The 16,856-nt window shown below is 42.6% G+C and overlaps 1 protein-coding gene across 1 annotated transcript in view; it reads right to left on the bottom strand.

Moving 5' to 3' along the window:
- Positions 1 to 16,809, bottom strand: part of HADHA (hydroxyacyl-CoA dehydrogenase trifunctional multienzyme complex subunit alpha) — a 45,020-nt gene extending 28,211 nt beyond the window's left edge. Inside the window, exons 1-4 of the mRNA XM_066378712.1 lie at positions 16,598 to 16,809; positions 6,722 to 6,763; positions 6,151 to 6,221; positions 2,982 to 3,115 (exon numbers count right to left, since the gene is read on the bottom strand). Of these exons, the coding sequence (XP_066234809.1) occupies positions 2,982 to 3,115; positions 6,151 to 6,221; positions 6,722 to 6,763; positions 16,598 to 16,667 (317 nt within the window). The 5' untranslated portion in view covers positions 16,668 to 16,809. The remainder of the gene's footprint in view (positions 1 to 2,981; positions 3,116 to 6,150; positions 6,222 to 6,721; positions 6,764 to 16,597) is intronic.
- Between the last annotated feature and the right edge of the window lie 47 nt (positions 16,810 to 16,856).

The following is a 16,856-nucleotide window of genomic DNA, read 5'->3' as shown; positions in this document are numbered from 1 at the left end:
ACATACTGGACTTCCTGGTCTTCTGGCATGGGGCCTATGTAATCTATTTGCCACAAATGCAGTGGCTTCTCTCCCCTAGGTATCTGATCTGGGGTGGGAGCCAGGCGCCTCCTCCGTGGGTATTGCCGCGCACACCATGGGCACTGCCTCACGGCCTCTTTGGCCTCTGCCCGAGGAACAATTAGTCCCTAGTGCTGCACAAGGCCCATTGTACGAGCCCTTATATGCCCTAGCTTTTTGTGTAACCATGACACAACTGCGGCTGGCTCTGGGGTCTGCACAGTTGCTTGGACTTGTGCCAAGGTATCTGCATCATTACCAAAGGTTTGCAAGGGTCTATGACTAGAAACATGGTAAATCACCGCTCCTTCCTGTTAGCCATGCTTCTACAGGTCCTGTTACATCTCGTTTCTTTACAAGGGCAGTGGCCAATAAGCCAATCCTAAGCAGCCTCGCAGGGTAACTACAGTGTCAGGCTCCGGTACACAGCCCCGCTGTCTATGCAGATATTCACGTTGCTCAGGCACTGCTCCGAGCTCTCCTCCCTGCGCTGTAGCCAAGCTACCTTGGCCCGCCCCTTCTCTGTGGGCTGCAGGGGCTTTTGGCTCCAATTGCTTCAAAGTTCTCCAGATCCCCTCTGGCTAGGGATGTACTGTGCCCCAGTCCTCTGGCAACGTCTAGTTCGCCAGATATGCTGCAACTGGATACCACAATGAGCTTGGGGGCCAAAATTCTGCTCCCAACCCCGGCTTGTGCCTCCACAGGATCAGGGCATTCCCCTGCACCACTCACCTCATTTTGAACACCCTGTTCGCTGGGCCACTTGTTAGGGTCATGAGGTCCCTTGGAAGGTGAGGCGGTGCCAAGGGAAAAGAATGCACAAGGAGTCGACATGGGGGAAAGTTACAGAAGTGGCTACGTACTTTATTTCTTAAGGCCAGTTTTATACAGTGCGGAAGAATTTACGCATGCGTGACCCTGCATCTGCTGAAGTAAACTACAGATAAGACAGCAGGTTCTATAACTGTGGGAGCAACTATGCAAGCACTCCCATGTCCGGGTCATGTCCTTCTGGCATAGCTACCGCGCAGGAGCTCTGGGCTCTAGCTTATAGCTTTAAAGAATTATAAACAAGGTTTAGAGACATATACTCTACCATTTAAAGAAAGAAAGAAAATATTAGCCGCATCAGTAACATTCCCTTTGACAACCTCAAGTCCTATCAGCCATTTTATTTCCCTGAAACAACCACTTCCATGTTTGCAATGTTCCCTTCCAGAGCAACCACCTATTTGTGTGGCATAAATAATATAAAGAAATATTTCATGTACAGTTTAAAAATCTTTATAGAAACTATACACTGTATGAAGGCCCTGGCCAGTGGCTCAGTGGATAGAGCATTGGCCCTGTGTGTGGACATCCCCGGTTTGACTCCTGGTCAGAGAATATAGGAGAAGTGACCATCTGCTTCTCCCCCTCCCACTAACCCTCCTGCAGCCAGTGGCTCCATTGGCTTGAGTGTGGCCTTAGGCCAGGGGTCGGGAACCTTTTTGGCTGAGAGAGCCATGAACACCACATATTTTAAAATGTAATTCCGTGAGAGCCATACAACAACCCATGTACGTTATGCATTATCCAATAAAAATTTGGTGTTGTCCCGGAGGACAGCTGTGATTGGCTCCAGCCACCCACAACCATGAACATGAGCGGTAGGAAATGAATGGATTGTAATACATGAGAATGTTTTATATTTTTAATGTTATTATTTTTTTTACTAAAGATTTGTCTGCGAGCCAGATGCAGCCATCAAAAGAGCCACATCTGGCTCCCGACCCCTGCCTTAGGCACTGAGGATGCCTCCGTTGGAGTGCATCAGCTTCAGGTGCTAAAAATAGGTCAGTAATTGAGCATTGGCCCCAGATGGGGTTGCTGGGTGGATCTCCCCTCCTGTTACCTAAAAACAAAACAAAACAAAACAAAAATCTAGGCCCTGGCTGGTTGGCTCAGTGGTAGAGCGTTGGCCTGGCATGCAGAAGTCCCAGGTTCGATTCCTGGCCAGGGCACACAGGAGAAGCGCCCATCTGCTTCTCCACCCCTCCCCCTCTCCTTCCTCTCTGTCTCTCTCTTCCCCTCCCGCAGCGAGGCTCCATTGGAGCAAAGATGGCCCGGGTGCTGGGGATGGCTCCTTGGCCTCTGCCCCAAGTGCTAGAGTGGCTCTGGTCGCAACAGAGCGACCCCCCGGAGGGGCAGAGCATCGCTCCCTGGTGGGCAGAGCGTCGCCCCCTGGTGGGCGTGCCGGGTGGATCCCGGTCGGGAGCATGCGGGAGTCTGTCTGTCTCTCCCCGTTTCCAGCTTCAGAAAAATAAATTAAAAAAAAAAAATCTACAAAACTATATACTGTGTGAAATATTCTGAAACTTGTTTTTTTTTTAACTTACTATGTTTTTAAGCTCTAATATTATGTTGTGGATCTAGTTAATTCCTTTGAACTGTTTTATACTATTTTATCATGTGAATGTTCCACATTTTACTTGTCTAGTTCCTTAATGACTGACATTTAGTTTATTTCAAATTCTATTTTAAAGCACACAGGACTGCACATTCTTATACATGGGTCCTTAAACACAAATGGTGGGGTTTCTCTAGCACACATACCTAGAAGAGGCATCACTGAATTTTATGATACATGCATGTTCAATTTTACTAAATGCTGCTACGTTGGTCTCCAAAGTGGCTGTACCAATTGGCATTCCTACTAGTAATATACTGTATTAATTTTCTGGTTTCCTTAAGTCTTTGCTAACATGGTATTTTCAAACTTTTAACTGGCATCTCATTGTTAGTTTAACTTTATAGTATTTTTTATTTTACTCAAATAAGAATTTGAACTGCTTTCAACTTCTTTAAGAAAAGGTTATATTTAGTCTCACATGGCTTAAGCAACAAGTCCCTCTTTTTAAATCAATCTTATTTAAACTTACTTGATATCAGCACCTGCAATGAAGCAGCCTGGCTTTGATGAGATAAGGACAACACTTCTGAATTGATCACTAGCCCAGATTTCATTCATTACTTCCATGAACTCTGACTGTAGTTCTTTATTCAGTGTATTTACCTGTCAAAGAGAAATACATATACATCTAAGGGTTTAAATTTAAAGAACCAGATGTGCAAGTCACCATCAGATGCTCTTTTGATGGTAGAAAATATGTTTATCCATCAGAAATACAGCATTAGTAGCAAGAAAGAGGGGTAGGGTGAAAAATCAAATACCTAATAGTGTTCTGTTCAGGCAGCTTTGCCGAACTATAAGCACCCCTCCCTTTAAAAATAGGCCTACGCAAAGGAGGAACAGAGGGTCATATTCCTGAGAGTTTGAGTCATATTCAGGCTTTAAGTAAATACTTACTTTACAAACATTTACTAGCATGGAAAAAATTTATATAATGTTAAGGAAAAAAGGAATCAAAATCAGATATATAGCCTGGCCTGTGGTAGTGTGATGGATAGAGAATCGACCTGGAACACTGAGGTGGCCAGTTCAAAACACTGAGCTAAGACAAGCAATCAATGAACAACTAAAGTGAAGCAACTATGAGTTGATTTTTCTTGTTTCTCACCCCCTTCTCCTCTCTGTGTAAAATCAATAAATAAAATCTTTAAAAAGAATCAGATATATAGCATGATCTTAATTTCATAATTATTATTTATTGAAACTGGATTAAATGTTAAAAGTATCTTTGGGATTGGAATATAAATGATTGTATTTTCTTTATAGTTTTAAATTTTCCTACCACAACCATGTGTTATTTTTGTGTTCAAAAAATAGGTTCAACTTCTTAAAACATATCTTAAGTTTAAATCATTGCTCAGTGAGTGCTAAGATTTACTCTAGAGAGAAGGACTGTCTCTTGTTTTCCTTAATTTGTGATAGTTGTTAATTGCTTCCATCTAGGTCCATGATGGCGAACCTATGACATGCGTGTCACCACTGACATGCGTAGCCATTTTTGATGACATGCGGCCACATAACCAGAGAAGTATGGGGCTGCATGCCGAGAAGGATGTTTCAGTAGCCGAGGATAAAACATTTGCTGTAGTGTAGACACTCTGTGCCAGAGGTCTGTAGGCCAAAACAACAGAACTCTGGCACAGAGCATCTAGTTCTGGGACTTCCGGTTAGGCCGTTAGGGGATCTTTGACCTCACTTCTGGCCTGCGGAGCAGGGAGCAGCAGAATGCCGGGAGGGTGCATCTCTGGGGGCCCTGTGATCGCCATTACCAGCAACCACATAACCACAGCAACCATCATCCAATCTACTGTTCTGGGGTGTCGGGGATTTCTAATTGACCATCATTACTGAGATAAGTGAGGGGGAGGCTGGGAGAGACGAGGGCCTGTGCTATGGGTGCCGTTTCCCGCCATTAGAAATAGCGGCAGCCATCTTAATTTACATAAGTTGCAACTTGCAGAATTTCAAGACAGCATCTGGGTTCAGGTGTTTGTTGATTTGAGGTTAAAGCTTGAGAATCTGGAAAGGTGCTGCTTGGAGAATCAAGAGGAGTGCCACTACGAACAGGAAATTTGGAGTGCCTGGAACCAATTACCAGACACTTTTAGCATCCTGAAAAATATAGCAATGGCTTTACTAACAATTTTCCCCTCTACGTACTTTTGTGAGACCTTATTCTCAGCGTTAAAAAATATCAAAACCAACAAAAGAAACAGATTGACAGATGAAGTTAGTAGTGCTTGAGTGGGCTTGAAGTGTACAAAATACCAACCTTCAAATGAAGATTTATCCAATGAAATTCAGCAACAAAAAAGTTACTAATAGGCAGGTTAGTTAAAGAACTCCCTCTCCCCCTCACTTATCTTAATTCATGGCACCCCACACAAGTTAAATAATATCAAGACCAACAAAAGAAACCGACTGACAGATGAACAAAGAAGGCACTAAGCAGGTAAGTTAAATAATTAGTTTTTGGTTTATTAAATACAGTTATATTACAATTATACATTTTTGTTATTTAAACTATAAATATCATGAAATTATGGTTTTTTTCTCGAAGTGACACACCACCTGAGTTATGCTTATTTTTTTGGCGAATTTTGACACACCAAGCTCAAAAGATTGCCCATCACTGATCTAGGTCCTCCTATTTCATCTAGGTCTCTGGTAACAAGATTTCTGAAACATAAAACTTTTACACCAATTTCCAATGTGGGGAAAAGTATGAGCTCCTGCAATAAAGCATTTCTTGGGAAAAGATTGGATTAATGCTTTATGCTTTGCTAAAGTTGCCAAAAACAAATAAAACTCCACTTTGAACAGAACTTAATCTTCAATATGTGAACTGCACCAAGTCATTCATATCCCTCAAGAAGCTTAACAACCACATTTAAGCCAGCTAACTTATGGATAATAACTTCTGTTAGGCAGGTAAGGAAGAATTCAATAACCAGATTCAATAACCTCATAGTTAAAATGGATTCTTTTGTTTCTTATAAACAAAGCTTGTACTTTGGTTCTTACCTAATAAGTCAACTCTTATCTAATAAGTCACTATTCTACACTGTAACATAAGACTAATTTTATTAATCCTTGATGTAAATCTGACACCTAAAGTCAACCAGAGGGAATTCTTAACAAGGACCTCTGTTTCAGATATGAGGCAACTTGTCTAACTAATTTTACTATCAAAACTGTAAATTCATATGAAAAGATAACTGCTAGATTGGTGGATTTCTTTCCATTCAGGATTGGATTCAGGATTGGATTCATGAATGTAGTTAGTAGAAATAAGCTGTAGCAAGTTAAAGAAGGTACCTTTGAGTGCATTCTCCCTCCAAGAGCACTCCCTTACCTTTTCCTTCCACCTCATCTTCCCCTCTTCTTCCCCCAGAGCTGTGCATCTCCTAAACTCTAAGGTCCCCAAGAGACTTGCAACCAGGGAAGAAATGGGCAGTGTGAGCTCCTCCCAGGCTAGCCCCGCCCACACCTGTCTCCCAGGCTCCCTTTTCACTGTCTTCACAGAGAGCCAAAACAGCCCCGCTTAGGCTCGCCTGTTGCTTCTCCTATCCGAAACCCTTCCTTGTTTCACTATCCCCAGCTGTAATAAATACACTGCCAAAAAAAAATGTAGGTACCTTTGAATTGGGTGAGTTAATTCGAATAACTGCCACATCCCCTTTGGCTCCATAGTTAATATGGGTCCTGGCTAAAAAAGAGAAGGAAATATTATTTGTAAACATTTTTATTGCTAAATAAATCTAATAGGCATGTAAACATGTTAATAAGAAATTAAACTGCCCTGGCCGGTTGGCTCAGCGGTAGAGCGTCGGCCTAGCGTGCGGAGGACCCGGGTTCGATTCCCGGCCAGGGCACACAGGAGAAGCGCGCATTTGCTTCTCCACCCCTCCGCCGCGCTTTCCTCTCTCTCTCTCTCTTTCCCTCCCGCAGCCAAGGCTCCATTGGAGCAAAGATAGCCCAGGCGCTGGGGATGGCTCTGTGGCCTCTGCCTCAGGCGCTAGAGTGGCTCTGGTCGCAACATGGCGACGCCCAGGATGGGCAGAGCATCGCCCCCTGGTGGGCAGAGCGTCGCCCCTGGTGGGCGTGCCGGGTGGATCCCGGTCGGGCGCATGCGGGAGTCTGTCTGACTGTCTCTCCGTTTCCAGCTTCAGAAAAATGAAAAAAAAAATAAAATAAAATAAAACTTACCCAGTAAAGCAGAAGACCCTGTAAACTTGCGGCAAATATAACCTATAAGAGAAAGGAATTTCAAAATTATTTTACAAAACAGTATTTCTGTAATACCTCTTCTATATAACAAAGCTGGAATTTATAACAACAAAAAAACAAAATTAGAACAGTGTGTTCTAGGTCAGTGGTCCCCAACCTTTTTTGGGCCACGGACCGGTTTAATGTCAGAAAATATTTTCATGGACCAGCCTTTAGGGTGGGACAGATAAATGTATCACGTGACCGAGACAAGCGTCAAGAGTGAGTCTTAGACGAATGTAACAGAGGGAATCTGGTCATTTTTTAAAAAATAAAACATCGTTCAGACTTAAATATAAATAAAACGAAAATTATGTAAGTTATTTATGCTTTCTCTACGGACCGGGGATTGGGGACCACTGTTCTAGGTGATTATCGTGACCACTGTCATCTTTTTTGGTTTCAATTACCAGGTCACATGATTATTTGGATCCTAAATAGAATTAAGGTTGCTAATTAGCTGACCTTAATATAGGAAGATTATCCTGTATTATCCAGTTGGGCCCAAAGTAATCACAAAGGGAAGAGAGAGGCAAAGAGAACCAGAGAGATGGCAGCCTGAGAAGGACTTGGCCCCATTTTGCAGGCTTTGAAGAAGTCGAGGCATGCAGGCAGCCTCTAGAAGAGGCAAAGAATAGATTCTCCCTTACAGCATCCACAGGCATGCATTTCCTAAACTCTAAGGATCCCCATGAGACAGCTCTGCCAATGACTTTGATTTTAGCCCAGTGAGACTCATTTCTGACATCTATAACTGTAAGAGAATAAATTAGTGTCTGTATTGTTTCAGACACTAAGTTTGTGGAAACTGGTTATGGCACCAATAGAAAATGTACACATTAAGAAATAGGTCATTTACAAAGTAATCCATAATGTCAGTTCCAAACATATTCCAAATCTATCTCAACCATGTTGTTCAGCCACATCCTCCTGTATTTTTACAGAGATGAAGTTTCCAGTGTTAGCAAAAGTAAAATCAAGGGGCACTAGTGACTATTATAAATAAAACAGTCCATATCACACTCTGTTATTCTAGCATTTCTAACAGAAAGTTTATAGTGCACTCCACCAAGAATACTCCTACTCTGGGGATAACAGACCAGCTCCTCTCTTTCTTCTTTCTCAGTCACTTCACTGCTTGAGGCTCTCCTGCATTATGATGATGATAAGTCCCAACAGAGTCAATCTGGACTCTGGATAGAAAGAAGAAACATTGGGGAATACTAGGCAAACATTCCAAGTTTGTTCTGGGAATTGCTCTACCTCCTTTCTAGCAATAAAGGCTCACCTCTGCACTGCTGTCATCCAAACGTCTTGCTCTAGGTTGTAACCAAGCTCTTCTGGAGCCTAGCACAGGATCGACATCCATCCCTTAATTACAACTTTCGATCTTTTAAAAAAACACGCTGCTCTTTTCCCCCCCGTCTTTCATATTCATGGTCCACCTCAAACCATATCTCCCATGCATCTTTAACTCCTTATTCCTTTTCCCAACCCACATCTTCAAAATCCTGTCCAATAATCTTGGAAAAGTTTTCTTCCTCTATGAGTCTAAAAATAAAACAAGTTATTCCTTAATAACTGACAACTGTAATAGCAGTGCACATGAAACACTTGTACCCAGGAAAAGGTATAAGTTTTAAAGTAATGTCAAATATAATAAGAAATTAGTACCTAAATAATACCCAGTGGTTCCTTCATGTATGTCCTCTAATTATATATATTAGTTTCCCCCAAATATTAATTCTTATTAGTACTAAAACTTTATTATTTGTAATTTTCATCAAAGTAGACTGCATTTCAGCTATAAGAGGGGCTATATAGTGTTGGAGTACACAAACATAATTTACAAAACTGGAATGTCTGCCTAATTTGTGAGTGCTATAATTAAAAAAAAAAAAGAAAGTGAAAATCCCTACAACCTCTCAGTGATTAAATATTTCCACCAGTCTGTGAAGACAACTACGTGTCTTTCTCTGTGCCTACTCTCTCATTCTGTAAATGCCCTATCTTAATCTGGTTCAGAATTTGAGGCATGTCAGACAAAATCTAAGACTTTTCTTTAGCATGCAATGATAATCAAAGGCAATGGAAAATAAAACTCAAACCATTTTGGTCATTTTATGTCATGGTGGTACTCTAAGTGCAATTTTATAATTTTATTATTATTTTTCAAAATTAAGTGAGAGTCAGGGAGGCAGAGACAGATTTTTGCATGCGCCCTGACTGGGATCCACCTGGCAAGCCTCCTAACTGGGCAATGCTTTGCGCTCTGCCCATTTGGGGGTGCTGCTCAACCGACCTATTTTAGCGCCTGAAGAGAGGCCACGGAACCACCCTAAGTGCTCAGGGCCAACCTTGCTCAAACTGTTTGAGCCATGGCTGCCGGAGGAGAAGAGAGAGACAGACAGACAGAGAGAGAGAGAAGGGGGAGGGGTGGAGAAGCAGATGGTCACCTCTCCTGCGTGCCCTGACCGGGAATTGAACCCGGTACTTCCACATACCACACTGACGCTTTACCACTGAACCAATCGGCTAGGGTCTTGAAGTGCAATTTTAAACATCAACTCTACCAAAAGTACTTTCTATATGATTTAGAAATATAAACTTTAAAACCATACCCAGTTTCTAGGTTAGAATGGTCTATTTTGACCTGGAGCCAGGGACCCTTCTGGAGGGGAAAACTACTTATTACACATGGCCAAATTATTACACATGTGACTACTCAATATACCCACCTGGACTGGGATTCCCACAGAAGTATTGGAAAGTGATTCCAGAACTATGTTAGATATTAGAATCATCCATGGAGGTTAAAATATACTCACAAATCTCTGGGGGACAACTTAGAATCACAGATTTAAGGGGACTGAGCCTCAGCATCTGTATTTTTAATATTTAAAATTTTTAATTGGCCTGACCAGGTGGTGGTGCAGTGGATGGAGTGTCGGACTGGGACGCAGAAGACCCAGGTTTGAGACCCCAAGATCGCCAGCTTGAGCACGGACTCATCTAGTTTGAGCAAGGCTCACCAGCTTGAGCCCAAGGTCGCTGGCTCGAGCAAGGGGTCACTCGGTCTGCTGTAGCCCCCCGCCTTCGTCAAGGCACATATGAGAAATCAATCAATGAACAACTAAGGAACCGCAACGAAGAATTGATGTTTCTCATCTCTCTCCCTTCCTGTCTGTCTGTTCCTGTCTGTCCCTCTCTCTGACTCTCTGTCTCTGCCACACACACAAAAAATAAAAATAAATAAATAAATAAATATTTTAATTGTATTGAGGTGATATTGGTTAATAAAATTATATAGGTTTCAGGTGTATAATTCTATAATATATCATCTGTCTATTGCACTGTCTGTTCACCACCCCAAATCAAGTCTCCCTCCATCACCAGCTGTATTTTTTTAAAAAGTTGACTGAAGTAGACAGCAAATATATGGGTATACAGGAACCATTGATATGAACCCACTCATGGTGAAGTAGATTAGGAGAGGGCAATAGAGCCAAAGATCTTGCTGGTTTGAAAAATAAAGCAACATATTATTTAAAAAGAAAATTGTGTAGGTGGCACCAGACCCCCAATGGGGTGATCTCTAATTTCATTTGCATTTCTTTTGAAGCAGTGCAAGTCAACTCTCTAGTGCAAAGACAAAGGACCTGAGAGTCAAAAGACTTGGGCTCAATTGTCAGGGTTATCAATTGCTGGTTGAATAACCATGAACAACTCTTTCAATGCATTTCACTGTTCTTATAGACATAAAAGTGATGTAATAATTACAAAAGTGTCTGTAAGTCAAAGTGCTACACCAAAGTAAATTAAGAGATAAGGAGGCCCTGGCCGGTTTGCTCAGTGGTAGAGCGTTGACCCGGTGTGTGGAAATCCTGAGTTCAATTCCTGCTCAGGGCACACAAGAGAAGCGACCATCTGTTTCTTCACCTCTCCTCTCCCCCTTCTCTCTCTCTCCCCGCCTTCTGCAGCCATGACTCATTTAAGCAAGTAGGCCTGGGGCGCTGAAAATGGCACCATGGCCTCCCCTCTGGCACTAAAATAGCTCCTTTGCAGAGCAATGGAGCAACGGCCCCAGATGGGAAGAGCATCGCCCCATAGGGGGCTTGCTGATCAGGGCACCTGCAGGAGTCTCTTTCTGCCTCACTGCTTCTCACTTAGTTTAAAAAAAAAGAGAGAGAGAAGGAGCCATCTATCTCAGTCCTCTGTGTCTCTACTTCACTGATAGAATATTTTCCTTATTTGCTTTTCCATCATTTGAAATCTGTTATCAACTGTATTTACTACTCTTCCTTTTTTATATTTGTATCATGGCTCCAACTTTTTCCACAAAGCCTTATTTTGAGATTCCATCAACAACAATCTTCCCCTTCTTTGCTAAAAAATTGTATCTTTATTAAAGAGAGAGAAAGAGATAGAGAGGGACAGACAGTAAGCAAGAGAGATAAGAAGCATTAATTCACAGTCATGGCACCTTATTCATTGATTGCTTTCTCTTATGTTCCTTGTCTGAAGGGCTCCAGCTGAGCCAGTAACCCTTTGCTCAAGCCAGCAACCTTGGGCTTCAAGCCAGAGACCTTTGGGCTCAAGCCATTGATCATGGGGTCACCACTATGATCCCACGCTCAAGCTACTGACCCCGTGCGCAAGCCAGATGAGCCCACACTCAAACTGGCAACCTCAGGATTTTGAACCTGGGTCCTCCCGTCCCAGTCTGATGCTCTATCCTACAGTGTGTCCGTAAAGTCATGGTGCACTTTTGACCGGTCACAGGAAAGCAACAAAAGGAAATCTGCACCAAATAAAAGGAAAACCCTCCCAGTTTCTGTAGGATGATGTGGCAGCATGTGCGCATGCGCAGATGATGATGTAACACCGTGTATACAGTGGAGCAGCCCACGGCCATGCCAGTCGAGATGTGGACGGTACAGAGGAAAGTACAGTGTGTTCTGTGGCTCACTAAATTTGAATCTGTGACCAAGTGTAACGTGAATATCGGCGCGTTTATAACGAAGCACCACCACATAGGAATAACATTACTGGGTGGGATAAGCAGTTGAAGGAAATCGGCAGTTTGGTGGAGAAACCCCGTTCTGGTAGGCATCAGTCAGTGAGGAGTCTGTAGAGGCTATATGGGATAGCTACCTAAGGAGCCCTAAAAAAATCTGTTCATGCCCTGGCCGGTTGGCTCAGCGGTAGAGTGTCGGCCTAGCATGCGGAGGACCCGGGTTCGATTCCCGGCCAGGGCACACAGGAGAAGCGCCCATTTGCTTCTCCACCCCTCCGCCGCACTTTCCTCTCTGTCTCTCTCTTCCCCTCCCGCAGCCAAGGCTCCATTGGAGCAAAGATGGCCCGGGCGCTGGGGATGGCACTGTGGCCTCTGCCTCAGGCGCTAGAGTGGCTCTGGTCGCAACATGGCAACGCCCAGGATGGGCAGAGCATCGCCCCCTGGTGGGCAGAGCGTCGCCCCTGGTGGGCGTGCCGGGTGGATCCCGGTCGGGCGCATGCGGGAGTCTGTCTGACTGTCTCTCCCTGTTTCCAGCTTCAGAAAAATGAAAAGAAAAAAAAAAAAAAAAAATCTGTTCATGAGCCCACATTGAACTAACTGCACTGAATAGGTATGAAACTGGGAGGGTTTTCCTTTTATTTGGTGCAGATTTCACATTTCTATCGTCTTTTGTTGTTTTCCTGTGACCGGTCAAAAGTGCACCATGACTTTATGGACACACTGTATGTATGTGCAACTGCCTGGTCAGGCAAATTTTATCTTTATTATCTACTGTTTTGTTCTCTAATCACATCATCTGTAGCAGGTGTTTTCCTAACTAAACTGTAATTAATCTCTCTTCTAACATCACCTCACAGTCATTCTTCACTCAACAACAAAAAATTTACTGTGGCCTACCAAGTGTCACACATTCTAGGCACTTGGAGAAAACAAAAATCTCTTTGTGTTTATATTCTATGGCAGCAGGTGAAAGGATCTGGGAAGAATGAGTTCCTACTCAGTAGAGTGAGATAAGAGGTGAAAATAAGTCTGGCATAAAAAAAGAGTATACCTGTCAAGTAGATATTCCAGTGGGAGGGGAGCCAAGGAATAGGCAATTCTAGCTAAAACAGTTTCAAGTGGATTAGAGTGGGAAATGGATTGTTTGGGAGTGTAGAGTGGGAGGGGTGGGGTGGAAAGACAGACCAAAAAGAAAAAACAAAGATGTAAATAAGTATGTTAATAGATAAATGCCTAAACAGAAAAGAAAATAGAGCTGGTGAGGGGGCTTGGGCATGGGTTGCAATTTAAAGACCAAATATTCAAGAAAACAGGTTGGTGCTCTTTAACCTACAGATTAAACCATTTTAAACTCTTAGCTACAAACCAACCTTTGCTGCGTACACACCCACAAGTACATACACAAAACCTCTAGAGTCTAGATCAACTGTGATATAAAATCGTCTTTGGAAATGAATTCCAAACCACCTTCAAATAAATCAAGTTGGAGCAAAAGGCAGTTTTTGAAATCTAGTCTTACCTGCTACCTAATTAGCAGAGCTTATGTTAGAGCAGCTGGGTGAACTTTAGCCTATATCTAGTATGCCAGCAAAAGAAAGAGAAACCTTTGTCCTACTTTTTAATCATCTCAGTAATATAACTCAAGAAGATGGCTACAAGACATAACTAAGATTACAGTGGAGAAAGATGAATTATGCAGACACAAATTTCAAATATGAAAATGTTATGCTGGTTGTAATAATTGACAATTCTTTTTTTTTTTCCCCAATATTCAAAGTGAGAGAATCAAGAAAGGGATAGGATTACGGAAGTGAGAGTCACATTTAAATATACATCATGCACTGTTTCTCAGTCACCCTGGTTAACTCACAGACAACTACCGGTCTGCAGACCAGTAGTTGAAAAACACTGTTGTAAAGTATTTGTTTCTGACCCATTTCCTGTGAAATTATTTTACCACTTTCATAATTAGGAATTTAGATTTAGGCTAGGGTAGAATTTAAACAAGATACTTTGGTCAAGATTTGATTTTTAATTGACAGTCGCATTCAGAATTATATAGCACTCAAAGAGAAGGAATGGTTTAAAAACTTAAAGAATTACAAATCAGTTTCAAGAGAATTTATTCATCTACTAGAAAAAATAATAATCTCATTAAATGTTTGGCTGTGCCTTGGCACAGACTTGCAGGGTGACGGATCACTCTACTGAGTCTATGGCAATCCAAGTGTATAGGTAATTTTAAATTCCCTTTCTAGACATTTTTTCAAAATTTATAAATTGCTATTAAAAGAGGCATATCTATAATGAGCCATAGATTCTTACTGGTGAAAACATAATGCAAAAATCTATGTGTATATATTTCTATATTAAAAAATAGAAAAAGTAAGCTTGTACTTTTTTTTTTTTTTTTAAGCTTGTACTTTTAATTACATATGTAAAAGGCAAAGTTCCTTTTTAAAAATCTCAAATATAGCCTGACTGGTGGTGGCGTAGCGGATAGAGCACTGACCCAGATCACTGAGGTGTCTGGCTCAAAACCACGAGGTCGTGGGCATGAATGAGGGCTCGCAGGCTTGAGTGCGGGATCATCAACAAGATCCCAAGGTTGCTGGCTTGAGCCAAGATTCCAAGGTCTCTTGAGCCCCGCTCCCCACCTTATCAAGGACAAGTATGAGAAGCAATGAATGAACAACTAAAATGAAGCAACTAGGAGTCGATGCTTCTCACTCTCCTTCCTCTCTCTCCCTTTTCATCTATCTCTCAAATCAGAAAAGATAAAAATAAAATTTTAGCCTGACCAGGCGGTGGCGCAGTGCATAGAGCGTCAGACTGGGATGCGGAAGACCCAGGTTCGAGGTCGCCAGCTTGAGCACGAGCTCATCTGGGTTGAGCAAAAAAAAGCTCACCAGCTCGGACCTAAGGTCGCTGAGCAAGGGGTCACTCGGTCTGCTGAAGGCCGACGGTCAAGGCACATGAGAAAGCAATCAATGAACAACTAAGGTGTCACAAGGAGAAACTGATGATTGATGCTTCTCATCTCTCTCCGTTCCTGTCTGTCTGTCCTTATCTATCCCTCTCTCTGACTCTCTCTCTGTCCCTGTAAAATAATAATAATAAAAAATAAAAATAAAATAAAATAAAATAAAAATTTAAATGATATATAGTCATAGTTCCTAAGGGCAGGAGTTAGTATAACACTTACTGAGCACCTACTCCATAAAAAACTGCTTTGTATCTAGAATAACTCCTTTAAAGCTAACAAGGTGAAATTATTCTCCATTTCACAAATGAGAACACAGACAGAACTTAATTGCCCAAGGTCATCAGAGTGTAAAAGACAGTCAGATTGAAATCCAGATTCCTCTGTCATGTTATTTCTCATTTCAAAGTAAATTCATAGTCTCAATCATTCATTTTACAGTTGGAAAAACAAAACAAAACCCAGTTAGATTAAGGTATCTGTCCAGTCACACAGTTAGTGACTAGAAACCACATGACCACATGAACTCAGTGTCACACAAGCTGCTAATCCATAAAAAGTAGCTTAAAACCAATGCAAGTTCAAAAATATACATTTGATTTTTCTAAAGCATTTACCAAAAATGTGGAAAACAGGATACAAAAGTGTAAGGTAACATGACCAAACGCTAACAGTAGCTAGTGAGAGAATGGGCGATTCTTTTTTCCTAATCCTTTTTCCCAATACTTACATTTCAACTTGTTATAGTACTATGATTGGCACACACACACACACACAGAGCAGTCCTGTGCAGACTAAAAACAGTGGTTGAAACAAGAAAACAGAAAAAGATTCAATCATTCAAAATTAATCCCTTAAAGTAAAGGGAGACTCCAGCTACCTGTCTAAAATCAGAATGCTACTCCGGTGGTTTGGAAGGAGGAAAGCATATTACAAATTAAATTTCTAATAAGGTAACTGGTACTAAGGCAACATACAATAAAAAAAAGTTAGTCACATTTCACCTTACAGATTTGAGAAGAAAAATGCTTGAATTTCCATAATCACTCTTTAGCCCTTTCATTGCCAGTTTGAAGAGAAAAATACAGCGAATGCAAGCTAACTGGGTATCATCAGAAACAAGATTAAAACCAGTTCTTAAAATAATCTAACGTTTTATTCCGTAAAATACACGTGTCTGCGTATTTTAAAAAATGTTTTTTTCTAGCAAGCCGCAGAACCTCCCCTTGAAATTCAACTCACTGGGATTAATGGAATGGCAACAGTTGAGCTCCCTATTAAAATATGGTAAAAAATGGTTTTGAGGGAAAGGAGTAGATAGTGGTTATCATTTGCAAGGTTGGTTAGTTCCATCCCAGAAGCTTTAGATAGCTCTTGTTACGGGCAAGTTGCCGTGGAGGCATAAAGATGTGAGAGGCCGGAGTGACCTAGTCCTGGAACTCCCGATCTACGAGGGACAGGCTCAAGGCCACCACCATTAAAGAAAGTAAGAGGGGCGTGAGCCCAGAGGTGCGACGGAGAGACCTGCGGAAAATGCCAGACCCGCCGACAGGACTCAGAAATGTTGGGGGTAACGAAGCCTGAAACTGATGCAGGACTCAAGAGTCATGAAGAGAAAAAGTGACAGTCCTTTCCCAAGGACACTGGATGCCGGGGTCGCAGAGCAGCATCCCACCCCCACTCCCGCCCTCAATCCAGGGCTGGGGCCCGGGACCGGGACGAGAAGGTGGCAGCGAGCGGGAGACGCGGGTCCGAGGCGGCCCCAGTCTCCGTAGGCGTTCTGCCCGGGACTGCGGTACCCGAAGCCAGGCCTCACCCGGGCAGCGGAGCGTCCTGGAGCCGTTCGTGAAGCGTCTGAGGATGCCAATTGCCCTGCAGGCCACCATCTTGAGCACAAGAGGACGAAAGTGGAAAGAGGTTCAAGGGCTGGGGACCCAGCAGAAGACTTTTCTTCCAGCAGCCTGACCGCGGTAAGGCGCCCGACGTATTGCCTGATTAAAACTCCGAAGCTAAGTTGCAACCGTCCCCTTAACCCTGCCCTCCGCTTCCGGTTAACGGGCGGAAAGGACTCTTTC

This window comes from Saccopteryx leptura, chromosome 3, assembly GCF_036850995.1.
Source record: "Saccopteryx leptura isolate mSacLep1 chromosome 3, mSacLep1_pri_phased_curated, whole genome shotgun sequence".
Taxonomy (NCBI): domain Eukaryota; kingdom Metazoa; phylum Chordata; class Mammalia; order Chiroptera; family Emballonuridae; genus Saccopteryx; species Saccopteryx leptura.
The sequence above is the reverse complement of the archived record's forward strand: the minus strand, read 5'-3'. Positions and strand labels throughout refer to the sequence as shown.